The 13,293-nt window shown below is 39.9% G+C and overlaps 1 protein-coding gene across 8 annotated transcripts in view; it reads left to right on the top strand.

Moving 5' to 3' along the window:
- The window catches only part of Nr1h4 (nuclear receptor subfamily 1 group H member 4), an 85,207-nt gene that overhangs the window by 47,037 nt on the left and 24,877 nt on the right, over nt 1-13,293 (top strand). For 4 of the 8 annotated variants that reach the window (XM_006979829.4, XM_076554598.1, XM_006979827.4 and 1 more), the window contains one exon: nt 12,661-12,801. In XM_006979829.4, the coding sequence (XP_006979891.1) occupies nt 12,661-12,801 (141 nt within the window). Of the gene's footprint in view, nt 1-12,660; nt 12,814-13,293 lie in introns of all 8 variants that reach the window. The other 4 variants (XM_015998458.3, XM_015998457.3, XM_006979826.4 and 1 more) reach the window with 1 other exon arrangement.

The following is a 13,293-nucleotide window of genomic DNA, read 5'->3' as shown; positions in this document are numbered from 1 at the left end:
CGCTGGATCCTATCTATATAAAGGACAAAAATGGTGGGTAATATTCGTTAGAATTACAAGATCCATGAAAATGCCATCTCCAAACTGTTCTGCAAGCCAGGGATTCCCTACCCCCAAGTTGGCCATGGCAGTCCTCCCCAGGCTCATCTATTATCAGGAAGGCTCTGTTCCTCTGTGAATCTCCTTTCCATTCATTTTCAAATGACTTTTCTGATATGAGCATTGTCGAATATGCACAAGAAAGAGCAAGATAGAGGCATAGCTTGTGTATGGGTAGATTTGCATAAAGTATAAATAGAGTATATGTGCCCACATTTAAATGATGTAGTGATAATCTTGTGTTGCTTTCCCAGAGTGAAAGCTAATTAATTCAGCTATTGAGATGATAATGATTTCCTTTTCAGATAATACCAGAGGTAAAGAGAAAGAAAAAAACCTGCAGACTTGTTTTATGCACCCTTCCTTTGATTCATCTTGGAATAAGGAGTTTCATTCTCTCAAATATTGAGCTGTCTATCAGTATCTATTGCAGTTTTAAAGGGAATCATTCCTAGGCGGACTCGAGGGAAGACTGACTCATGCAGGCAGGCTAAGGTGTTCACTGAGCTCATGGTCTGGCACTGGGAGAAAGTTCTTTTTGCTTTACTCACTAAAAATGCACACTTTGGTATTTGCCCTCTCAATATCAATGCTAATCTGAAGCATGAAGTGGTCTTTTTTTGAAAGATTTGATTTGGTTGGATTTAACATTTAGGAAAGTGTTAAGATCTTTCCTCCTGAAATGCAGACAGCTGACAGAGGAGCCCAGGGCTAAGCCAGCCTTGACATATCTACCTTTTCGTGCAGCCTCTGTTTTCACATTTAGTGAGCTACCCAAGGCTAGCATGTTCTCTCCTTTTCTCTTTTTAGGTCTCTCTCCCGGTCTAGCCTAGGCAGCATCTCTAACCTCTCAGCTATGGTATGGTCACGGTCTCCAGTCTCCAGTTCCACCTTACTTCCTCCTGTTCTCCAAGAATTTTCTCCACATGAAGCTTAGGCCTGTAGATGTAACCAACCGTCTTATTAAATAAGAAACACAGAAACAATGTAAAAGAGAAAGCCAAGAGGTCAGAGCTCAGAGCTAAAATCTCACCCTTCCTCCTGCTGTCCCAGCTTCGCGAAAAGAGACCTACTTCCTCTCGGTTCGTATTTTTAAAGTATGTTGTTCTGCCTTCTCATTGGTTGTAAACCCAAACACATGACTGCCTCGTCACTGTCTGAATGTACAGCCCCCTAGGTCTTAAAGGCATATGTCTCCAATGCTGGCTGTATCCCTGAACACACAGAGATCTTATGGGATTAAAGGCGTGTGCCACCACCGCCACACTCTTGCTATGGCTCTAATAGCTCTGACCCTGAACACACAGATATCTATGGGATTAAAGGCGTGTGCCACCACCGCCACACTCTTGCTATGGCTCTAATAGCTCTGACCCCCAGACAACTTTATTTATTAACATACAATCAAATTAATATTTCAGTACAAATCAAAATAATATTTCAATACAATTAGATTACCACCACATTTCCCCTTTTCTATTTTAATAAAAAGAAAAAAAGCAAAAGGTTATGACTAACAAAAGAAAAACTATATACAAAAGTACAATAACTATATACAATATATACAAGTAATAAATACCTAAACAGGTATTTGACAAATCAGAGAAAATAATTCCATTATCTATCCTATTTTGGTAAATCCAAGATGTATCTAATGTACTTTCTATCCTAATTAATGTTCAACTATAACTAACTAATCTTCAACCATAACTAACTAATCTTCAACTCCCTCAGAGACCCAAGAAGGGAATAATAGTAGCTAACAAAAATAAAAACAGGAAGTGCATGCAAGCAACTTCCAAAAAATTTTGTGAGTTGACAGAAACAGCCAGCTGCCTGGGCAGTCACCTGAGGTTTCTCCGCAGTGTTGGGGCATCATCTTCAGCCTATAGGCTTAGTGTATCTGACAGACTCATTTGTGAAGTAGGATGTACACAAGGTCAACAGTTCAACCTCACATTGGGTGAGAGCAGTCCACGTACCAGAAACACCTGAATTCCACTAGTGTCCTGTCATGATTCAGGATTTTAAATTCTGGAAATTGTTGACAGTTTTTTAATTCAGCTGTCCATTCTTCTTGGCTGTGTATATATGGCTTCATCTCAGCATCCCCTTCTTCTCCACATCCCTCTATTAAATGCCGGTCTACTTTTGAGAGGCATGAGCTTTCAGCTGCTGTTCCATTGTACAACAGAATCCATCGGCCCTCTGCCTGTTAAGCTGCCTTCGAAGAAAAGGGCACCGTACCTTTTCCGGATGTGAAGGCCACTTCAGGGATGGGGCCATATTGTCCTGGCCTCAGAAGATGCCTTTTGATAAAGCCATAACCACACTTGTTTTGGCAAGAATCAGTAGTCCCTTGTTTCGTGATCTGTCTGTCCATTTTGTCCTGTTGATTCGAGGATACTTTGTTGTCCAGTGGCTAACTTTTGCCAGAATGAAAGTTGACTCCATATGCAGTTTCTTCAATGCCCATATTTTCTCTAAAGTAGATTGGTACTGCCAGGAGCCGACATGTCTCAAAAAAGAAAAATTTTCTAAGTTATTAAAACATTTTAAATGCCATATTCTGTAGATCTCTGAAGGGTTTGAAGATGACCTGTCTAAAACATCTCTGCTCAATTTTTAAAACATATCTAATATGACTACAAGTTCTATTGTAATGTCTAACTACTAACTTTCATTTCTTTATATCCTAATAGTTGATAATAATAGCATTCAAGGATCAGAAATTTGCATTACATTGTTAAATGGATGGAATAAATACAATTAGAAATATACATATAGCATTTTCTAACAATATCAGTTTCAAATTTGTGTACAATATAAAACAATTCAATCCAATGTAAAGTATTTAAAACTAGTAATTGTCTTTTTCTTTTCTTTCTTTCTCTCTTTTTTTTTTTTAAACAAGAACTTTAAATCTAATCTCCTTTGCTTAGCCTTTTTCCTAACCCTTGACAATAACTTGTAACCAACCCCCCTAAATACTGAAAATTATCCCAGACCCAAAACCCATTAAAAAGACCAAAAAACCACCCGCCCCACACCACCTCTTTGGGAATGTGGGCGTCGTATTCTTAAAATTGCTTCCTGCTGGGTATGGGCGAAGTTTTCTTTATCCTGAAAGAAAAATTTTAGGTTAATTGTCAAATTCTAGGAGAGGTAACTATATCCTTCATTATCCAGTCTGTGTATAATGCCAAAGTTGAGGGTTTATCTCAAGTCCTTATTCAAGTAGTCTTTGAGACTGGATCATCTCAGCTAGTCATCTCAAATTTGCTCTGAGCATCTTGTAGTTCAAAGCTGATCTGTGGATGATGTTTGTCAGCTTAATGATATTATTATTGTCCACGTGGAATTGTTGTTGTTGTGGGGCCCCATCTTCTTTCTGGAGACTTCAGTTGATGTTAGGCCAGGCCGTGATTTCCTGCAGAGAACTGATAAGAGACTCAAACACAAAAACATATATATGCAGCTAGCCTTTTTTCTAGAATTAGTTAGTACTCTATGTGACCATTCATATCTTAACAAAGTTTAAAATGTATATATATATATTAATCTTGTAAATTTTGATATAAAATTTATACTTTGAGAACAGTTTAAAGAATCAGAATAGAATCAAAGAGTTGAGATTAGTAATAGAATAGTCCCTTAATTAATTTTGCTTTTGTCCTGTACCATAGCAGAAATGGCTCTTATTCTGGCATGATACAGGGAGTTTGCATTTTCCTTTTAACAACATGCTTGATTTTAAAGAAGGAGAGAGCCATTCTCCAACTCCAAAGTCAGCTTTAAATTTTAATTGAACTGGGACTGTTAGAAGACCAATAGTGTTAAATCTTTAGAGAAAAGCAGAAACAAACATTTAGGAAGACATAAAATTTTTTTAGATAATATATACCCATATACCGTTTCACTCTGTTTCTTGGGATAGATGATTTGTCCCTTTTCTTCAGTTGTCTCATTTGTCCAGTGTTCTTCAGATTCCTTAACCTTCATTCTCCTAAAAGACAAAAACAAAAACCTTTCCCCAAGACTAATTTTGGGGATGTTTCCTTTTGACAAGTTATTATCTGATTAAATGAAAAGGCATGTGTTATTGATACAAGTTAGTTTAAATTGGATGTTCATGCTGGTTGATGAACTATCACCTCCTCTAATTAAGAGGTCTCTCTTGTTCAAATCGAACCTTTATCAATTTTGATGGTACCCACAGCTTATCTTCTCCTGTAGAAACAAAAGCAAAACCACGTCCCCAATGTAATACATACCCTGGTTTCCATTCTGAGGTCAGCACATCCTTAAAGTATATAGGCTGATTTAATTCTGTAGTTTTTTCTATTATCCAATGTCTCTCTGCAGCTGTTGTTCCTTTCTCATTGGCATTCAGAAAATTCAAAGTTAGAAGAGCATTATGCAGTCTATTTCTGGGGGTTTTTGTTACCCATTTCTGTTTATTTAGCATATCCTTTAGAGTTCTGTTTGATCTTTCTATAACTGCTTGACCTGTAGGATTATGTGGTATGCCTGTAATATGCTTTATATTGTAATAAGCAAAAAACTGTTTCATTTTAACAGAGACATATGATGGAGCATTGTCAGTTTTGATTTGTGCAGGTATACCCATGATGGCCATAACTTCTAGCAAATGAGTGATTACAGAATCAGCTTTTTCAGAACTCAAAGCAGTTGCCCATTGAAATCCTGAATAAGTATCGATAGTGTGGTGTACATATTTCAATTTTCCAAATTCTGCAAAGTGAAACACGTCCATCTGCCAGATTTCATTTCTCTGAGTACCCTTTGGGTTACATCCTGCTGGTAATGGCGTCTGATTGTAGAAGGAACAAGTAGGACATTTCTTTATTATTTCTTTGGCTTGTTGCCAGGTTATGGAAAAATCCTTTTTTAAACCTTTACTATTAACGTGATGTTTTTTATGAAATTCTGAGGCCTCCAGCACATTTCCTATCAATAATTTATCAATCTCTTCATTGCCTTGTGCTAGAGGGCCTGGCAGACCAGTATGGGATCGAATGTGAGTTATATATAAAGGATGATTCCTTTTCCTGATTGTATCTTGTAATTGAATAAATAGTGAAGTTAATTCTGAAGCATCAGGGATAAATTCTGCAGTCTCAATATGTAACACCACTCTTTCAGCATACTGAGAGTCAGTTACTATGTTGAGAGGTTCTGAAAAATCCATTAATACCAACAGAATAGCATACAATTCTGATTTTTGCACTGAATTATACGGACTTTGAACCACTTTACTTAAATTTTCTGATTTGTAACCTGCCTTTCCTTCTTTGTTGGCATCTGTATAAAATGTACGAACTCCAGATATGGGTTTTTGCCGTACAATTCGAGGCAAGATCCATTCAGCTCTCTTTATAAGATCAATTCTATTGCTTTTGGGATATTTGCTGTTAATTTCTCCCAAAAAATTACTGCAAGCTCTTTGCCAAGGTTCACTTTCTGTCCATAATTTTTCAATGTCCTCCTTAGTTAATGGTACGACAATTTCTGCTGGGTCTATGCCTGCTAATTGACGAAGTCTCAATTTTCCTTTGTAAATCAAGTCAGAGATTTTTTCCACATAAGTTTTTAATTTTTTATTTGGTTTATTTGGTAAAAATATCCATTCCAATATAATATCTTCCCTCTGCATTAATATTCCAGTAGGAGAACGCCTAGAAGGTAAGATAACCAAAATGCAATCCAGCTTTGGATCAATACGATTCACGTGTCCTTCATGCACTTTCTTTTCTACCAATGCTAATTCTTTCTCAGCTTCAGGTGATAATTCTCTTGGACTATTTAAGTCCTTGTCACCTTCTAAGGTTTTGAACAAATTAGTCAGTTCATCATTTTTTACCCCAACAATAGTTCGTAGATGAGAAATATCTCCAAATAATCTTTGAAAGTCATTAAGAGTCTGTAGTCTATCTCTCCGAATTTGCACCTTTTGGGGTCTAATTTTTTGTAGCTCTATTTTATATCCTAAATAATTAATAGAATCTCCTCTTTGTATCTTTTCAGGAGCAATTTGTAATCCCCAGCGAGGCAAAATTTTCTTTACTTCTTCAAACATTATTTCTAAAGTATCTGCATTTGAGTCAGCTAGTAAAATATCGTCCATATAATGATAAATTATAGATTTAGGAAATTTTTTACGTATCACTTCCAATGGCTGTTGTACAAAATATTGGCACAGAGTTGGGCTATTCAACATTCCCTGTGGGAGGACCCTCCATTGAAATCTTTTAACCGGTTGAGAATTATTATAAGTAGGCACTGTAAAAGCAAATCTTTCTCTGTCTTTTTCTTGTAAGGGTATTGAAAAGAAACAGTCTTTTAAATCAATAACTATGAGAGGCCATCCTTTTGGTAACAGAGTAGGCAAAGGCATCCCAGATTGTAGAGAACCCATTGGCTGAATTACTTTGTTAATTGCCCTAAGGTCTGTTACCATTCTCCATTTACCAGATTTCTTTTTAATAACAAATACAGGAGAATTCCAAGGGCTGGTTGATTCTTCAATATGCTGAGCATTTAACTGTTCTTCTACCAGCTCTTCTAAAGCTTGGAGTTTCTCTGTTGTTAAAGGCCATTGCTGGACCCATACAGGCTTGTCTGTTAACCATTTTAAAGGTAGAGCTGTTGGTGTCTTTGGAAGATCATCAGTTATTGTGCCCTGTTCTTGTATAATATGGATGGCTGGTGACCACTCATTAGAACAATATCTTCTAATATTTCTCTCAGTAACATGTGCTAGTTTATGATTTGTTTCTGAGATTGGAGGAATGTTAATCTGAGTATTCCATTGTTGCAACAAGTCTCGACCCCACAGGTTCATAGTTATGTTAGCCACATATGGTTTTAATTTTCCTCTCTGTCCTTCTGGACCTATACATTCGAGCCATCTTGCACTCTGTTTCACCTGAGATAATGTCCCAATTCCTAACAGTTGAACGTTTACCTCCTGAAGAGGCCAAGTTGGATGCCAAAATTCTGGTGCAATTATGGTAACGTCCGCACCTGTGTCTACCAGACCAGACAACAAAACACCATTTATTTTTATCGTTAATTTTGGTCTTTGTTCATTAATAGAAGTTTGCCAAAAAATTTTCTTTATGTTTTCTCCTGAATTTTCTATTCTCTCTGTTTCATCATTCTGACCAGCATGATTTATTCCAATAGGCATTTGGTTATTTAATCGCTCTCCAGAGCAGGCATTTCCTCTATGGCTGCCGGAAAGGTTTGAACTGGATTTGCACTGGGGGCCTGCCTGAGGCCCCTCTGGGAGTTTCCCGAAGACTGAGGCAAAGGATTACCCTGTCTGTCCTTTGTTGATCTACATTCGTTGGTCCAGTGTTTTCCCTTACCACACCTTCTGCATACTCCAGAAGGAAGGGGCATTCTGTTGCCATTGTTCCTTGAAGAAACATTGTTTCTGGAAATGACCTGTCTACAGTCCCTTTTCAAATGTCCTTGCTTTCCACATCCAAAACATCTAACACTCCTCAAACCTTTTGAAATTACTTCTCCTACCCATGTATCATCATGCTCATCAGCTTCAACATTAATTGTTTCTCTAATCCAATCTTCCATAGGTGCAGATCTTGCCCTTAATGGCCTGATTATTCTTTTGCATGCTGCATTCGCATTCTCAAAGGCCAAAGATTCAATTATTGCCTTACCAGCTTCTGAATCCGAGACCGTTCTCTTTACTGCTGAAGCCAGTCTTTGTAAAAAATCTGTAAAAGACTCTTTTGGGCCTTGCTTCACCTTTGTAAATGACTCAGATTTTTTTCCTGGTTCCTCAACTTTGTCCCATGCATTCAAGGCTGCCGTTCGACATAAAATTAGGGTTTGGACATCATATAAACATTGTGCTTGTGATGAAGCATATTGGCCTTCGCCCATAAGCTGATCCTGGCAAACTTGTACTCCTTTATCCCTCCATTGTTTTTCTATGTTTTTAGCCTCCTCCTTAAACCAAGTCAAAAATTGAAGTCTCTGGCTGGGTTCCAGAACACCTTGTGCGAGGTCCCGCCAGTCCTGTGGTACTATCCTATTATATGTTGACCAAGTGTTTAACATTTGCTTTACATATGGGGAATGCATGCCATAAGATACTATTGCCTCCTTAAACCTTTTTAAATCCAACATTTCAATTGGAGCCCAAGTATTTTGTGTAGCCATTTGATCAGGCATCTGCTGTACTGTTACAGGATAAATTAAGGGTGACTGTGTGAAAACAGGCTTTCTTTCTGCAACCTTATGATCCCGACTTGAAACAACTTCACTGTTAATTTCTTCTGTCTGAATTTTTACAGGTTTAACAAGTTCTTCTAACGCTGTTATCCTGGCACTTAAATGGACTATCTTTTTAAATATTAAAATGTGGATTATTATAGTGATGAGGTGCATAATTCCACCAATACTAATATTATATAGTTGTTCCATTGCCAGACTGCCTAAAATTTCGAACAAAAACCAATTTTCTTCCAATGCACACATAAAACCCATTTGTTTTTTAATGTGGAAAAAATTCTCTTTTAGATAGTTTCCTTTAAAATATCTGATATATTATGACTTACCAAATCTGCGTAGAACAGTAGAAATCCGAGGGGATTTTCAAAGCAGCCACCTAGTGTCCCAGGTGTAAATCCAGAGAGAGAGAGAGAGAGAGAGAGAGAAAGAGAGAGAGAGAGAGAGAGGAAAGAGAGAACGCACAAGAAAGCGTAGCCGGCTAAAGCTTAAATGCAGCCACGTGTTCCCTCTTGTGCCGAGTCAAGGCTTGGGTCTGGCTTCCTTAAGCTCCGACCACGTGCGTTGGCTTTACGGGCAGGTCTGAGTTGTTTGTAGCACCGGCTTTAGGCAAGCTGCTCACAGACCTAGGCCCGGGCTAGAAGTTGCTACCCGGACTAGGACGCCAGCAGCTCGGACTAAGAAGCCGATCGCCGCCGGCCGCCGTGTGCCGCCGCTGCCGCCGCCGCCGCCTGCCGCCCTTGCGGGAAAGCGGACCTGCCGCCAAGCCAAGCAGTTTTTAATGGATTCTTGTCACGTTGGGCGCCAGATGTAGATGTAACCAACCGTCTTATTAAATAAGAAACACAGAAACAATGTAAAAGAGAAAGCCAAGAGGTCAGAGCTCAGAGCTAAAATCTCACCCTTCCTCCTGCTGTCCCAGCTTCGCGAAAAGAGACCTACTTCCTCTCGGTTCGTATTTTTAAAGTATGTTGTTCTGCCTTCTCATTGGTTGTAAACCCAAACACATGACTGCCTCGTCACTGTCTGAATGTACAGCCCCCTAGGTCTTAAAGGCATATGTCTCCAATGCTGGCTGTATCCCTGAACACACAGAGATCTTATGGGATTAAAGGCGTGTGCCACCACCGCCACACTCTTGCTATGGCTCTAATAGCTCTGACCCTGAACACACAGATATCTATGGGATTAAAGGCGTGTGCCACCACCGCCACACTCTTGCTATGGCTCTAATAGCTCTGACCCCCAGACAACTTTATTTATTAACATACAATCAAATTAATATTTCAGTACAAATCAAAATAATATTTCAATACAATTAGATTACCACCACATAGGCCATACCTTCTACTGCCAAATTCTTCAAGAAACCCTCTTTTCCTACAAAGCAAAGATCCCTTTGTGTGGCTTTCCAGGGCATTCAGTATTTATTTTCTCTCTTTAACCCCTTAACCACCCCTCACTCATATTCCCAGACTCTGCACGGCTCTACCAGGATGGATTATCTGCTTTTCTCCAGAGCTTCTGTAACGCTCTGCCTTGCTCCTTCTCAGAAGGTCTCTCCTCTCTCACGGTACACATTTCAAAAATTATTCTGTAAGCCCTCACTCAAAGTTTTTCTAAAGCCTTCTCTGATTCCCCTGCTTGGAATTAGAGTCACCCCAGCTCAACATCTGATTCTTTCCAATTTGTAGGCATTGGGAAATTCTTATACTATAGTTAATTTATTGTAATATATATTTTTGTTTTGTTTTGTTTTTTTGAGACAAGGTTTCTCTGTGTAGTTTTGGTGCCTTTCCTGGATCTCACTCTGTAGACCAGGCTTGCCTCAAACTCATAGAGATCCACCTGGCTCTGCCTCCCGAGTGCTGGGATTAAAGGTGTGTGCCACCACTGCCTGGTTATTGTAATAATTTTTGAATGATAGCTGGATAAGTTTTCATAATACATATGCAACTTTCCATATCTGCACTATAATTGCTCCCCTCTCTCTAAAAGTGACACAACCTTTATAAGCACTTAGAAGGACCCCAAATTTTCTTTCTGTGGCTGTGATAAAACACTCTGACCAAAAGCAACATAGGATAAGAAAGGTTTATTTCATCTTACGCTTCGAGGCCCCAGTCCGTCACTGAGGGAGGTCAAGGGAGGACCTCAAGACAGGCCTGATGGCTGTTTCCTGCAGCATTACCTTCAACAGAGAACTCCTTCATGGCCAGAGAAGTACAGTAGAGACCAAGCTGGAGCAACACTGTCTGCCGACTCACTCCTGGCTTGCTCAGGCCCACGTTTGGCCTTAGACAGCCCAAGACTGCTCAGGGAATGGTACCACCCACAGTGGGCTGGGCCCTCCTACATCAGTGAACACTTAAGAGTCCTTCATAGCTATCCTCACAGACCAATCTAATAAAGACAATCACTCAACTGAGACTTTTAAAAACCCGTTGATTCTAGGTGGGGTCAAATTGACAGCTAACACTAACTGGGACAAGAGTAAACCACCAAATCCCTCAATACAGCTATGAACTAGAACTGGAATAGCTTTGCTCTCATCGAGGAAGTGTGAATGAAAGTATCCCTGTGGTGGGAAGGGTAATTCATGACCCAACCCCAAGAGGAGTGTCAACTTGGAACTTGCCACATACACCCAGCTTATAACACAATAGTGCCCCTCATCCACCATGGCTGAATTCTAAGATACCCAGTGGAGGCTTTGTGTGAACCATATACATAACTATACAGGCATGAATTAGGCAAGGAAGATATTATCAGTAATAGTCATTGACAAAACAGAATGATATGCAGTAGTAATAGTTGCACAAGTGAGATCTCTAAGTGCCACTGGGTGGGTCATCTGTACACCATGGATTTGCTGGCTAAAGAGATGATTCATATCCTGGGTGAGACTGTGCGAGATTTCATCACACTGCTCAGAAAGATGGACAATTGCAAAATTTATGAGGGGCTTATTTCTGGAAGTTTCTATTAGTATCTTTGAACTATGGTTTACCACATGTCATGAAAACCTCGGAAACTGAAACTGTGGGTGAGTATGTTAGCTGCTGGACCAAGCAAGAGTGAGTTTCTCTGTTACTTCTCTTGCTTCCCAAATACATGTCCCTGCTCACCACCACACCGAATCGGGAATTATTGGAATCTGTGGTTGACCAGTTGGAAGAGAACAAGTAGATGCGGGTCACAAGGGCAGAAGGGGGTCGCCCCCCTTCCTGGCTTTAGGCATCTTTCCTGAAGTGGCTGCAGCTGGCCTCTCTCTTCTCTGAGGAGATATCGCCTTTTAAATCGGGCTTGGCATTTTTATTGTTAGCCAAGGCTGTCATAATAAGTGTTGAAAAACTAAAACCTTGAGTCCAACTTTCCCCCTGAAATGCCTGCTGAACAACAGCACACGCTCTGGCTTTTTGCTTATGGCTCACTTTCTAAGCTTTAGGAAAGGATTCTGTATTTCCTGTTGTGTGTGGACTGAGTGTTTTTGTCTGCATGTGTGTATGTGTACCGCCTGCATGTCTGGTGTTCACGGAAGTCAAAGGAAGGTGACAGATTCCTGGAACTGGAGTCGTGGATGGTTGGAAACCACCATATGAGCTTGGAGAACCCTACCCCGTTCCTCTGCAAGAACATCCAGTGCTCTTGACCACAGAGCCAAATCTCTAGGCCCTCACGTGCTCTATTAACCATTCCCTGCACTGGTTACGCCTCAGCATGCATCCAGTCAGCATCCACACAACCCTTAGTCTTCTCTTGTTTAGTCATTTGCATGCATTTGCTTTTGTTCGACCTTTAGACTCTGGGAGGGCAGGGATGGATTGCTCGCCTTTATAGCAGCAGCACCTAGGACTTACTGGCCTGTAATTGTCCCCCAATAAAGATAAATGAAAGTAATATATATTTAAAACAAACTGATTTTTTTTTCCTAAGAAAGGCCCTAATTCCCCCTTGCCATGGTTTTAGAGAGATAAATTTAAAACAGCTCCCCTTTCAACAACGGCACACGGCAAAGTATCCATCGCTGCAGGTCCCCTTGCTCAAGGCTCATCTGGGTGATTCCCAGCAGTTAATGAAAAAATGCCCTGATGTACTTGTGCGGGACCTTCTCATACTTTCCAGTGTTTCTCCCGCAGGTTTCTTCAGGAGGAGCATCACCAAAGATGCCGTGTACAAGTGTAAAAATGGGGGCAACTGTGTGATGGACATGATCCAGATGTATTTCTAGCAAACTTGTTCAGGATCTTCTCACACTCTCCAGTGTTTCTCCCGCAGGTTTCTTCAGGAGGAGCATCACCAAAAATGCCGTGTACAAGTGTAAAAATGGGGGCAACTGTGTGATGGACATGTACATGCGACGCAAGTGTCAGGAGTGTCGACTCAGGAAGTGCAAAGAGATGGGGATGTTGGCTGAATGTATGTATACAGGTATCCACTTCAAGCCATTAAATTCCACTAAAACCTCTTAAAGGAGGCAGGTGCCAGGTAACTCAATCATCCCACATTAACGACGGAGTCAGTTCTTGGAAAGGACAATGGCCCACTCAATTGTTTCAACGGCCACGTAAAGAGCATCTTATTTCTCTGAAAGAAATGCCTGGGGTTTGGTTTGGGTCTTGTTTTCCTTTGTTGTCAGGCATTTATACAAGGAGTGATATGTCATCAACATATTATTGAAATAACTTGGTTCAGTGAGCTTATAGATCGGCATTCTGAAAGGTTCCTCTAAATTTGATTTTAATGTACCTCTTATTTATTGCTTAATTACCATAAAAATTCATAGTCTTGGGACAATAACTGCCTCTGAATGATCTAAATAGCATTTTAAACTAAGTCATTTTATTAAGAATTCATCTCCTCTTAGTGTAGCTGTGAGCCAATTTGTATAGGTTTACACAGGAAATTAAC

This window comes from Peromyscus maniculatus, chromosome 18 (assembly GCF_049852395.1).
Source record: "Peromyscus maniculatus bairdii isolate BWxNUB_F1_BW_parent chromosome 18, HU_Pman_BW_mat_3.1, whole genome shotgun sequence".
In the NCBI taxonomy this organism is placed as follows: Eukaryota; Metazoa; Chordata; class Mammalia; order Rodentia; family Cricetidae; genus Peromyscus; species Peromyscus maniculatus.
This window is presented reverse-complemented; position numbering and strand designations above follow the sequence as displayed.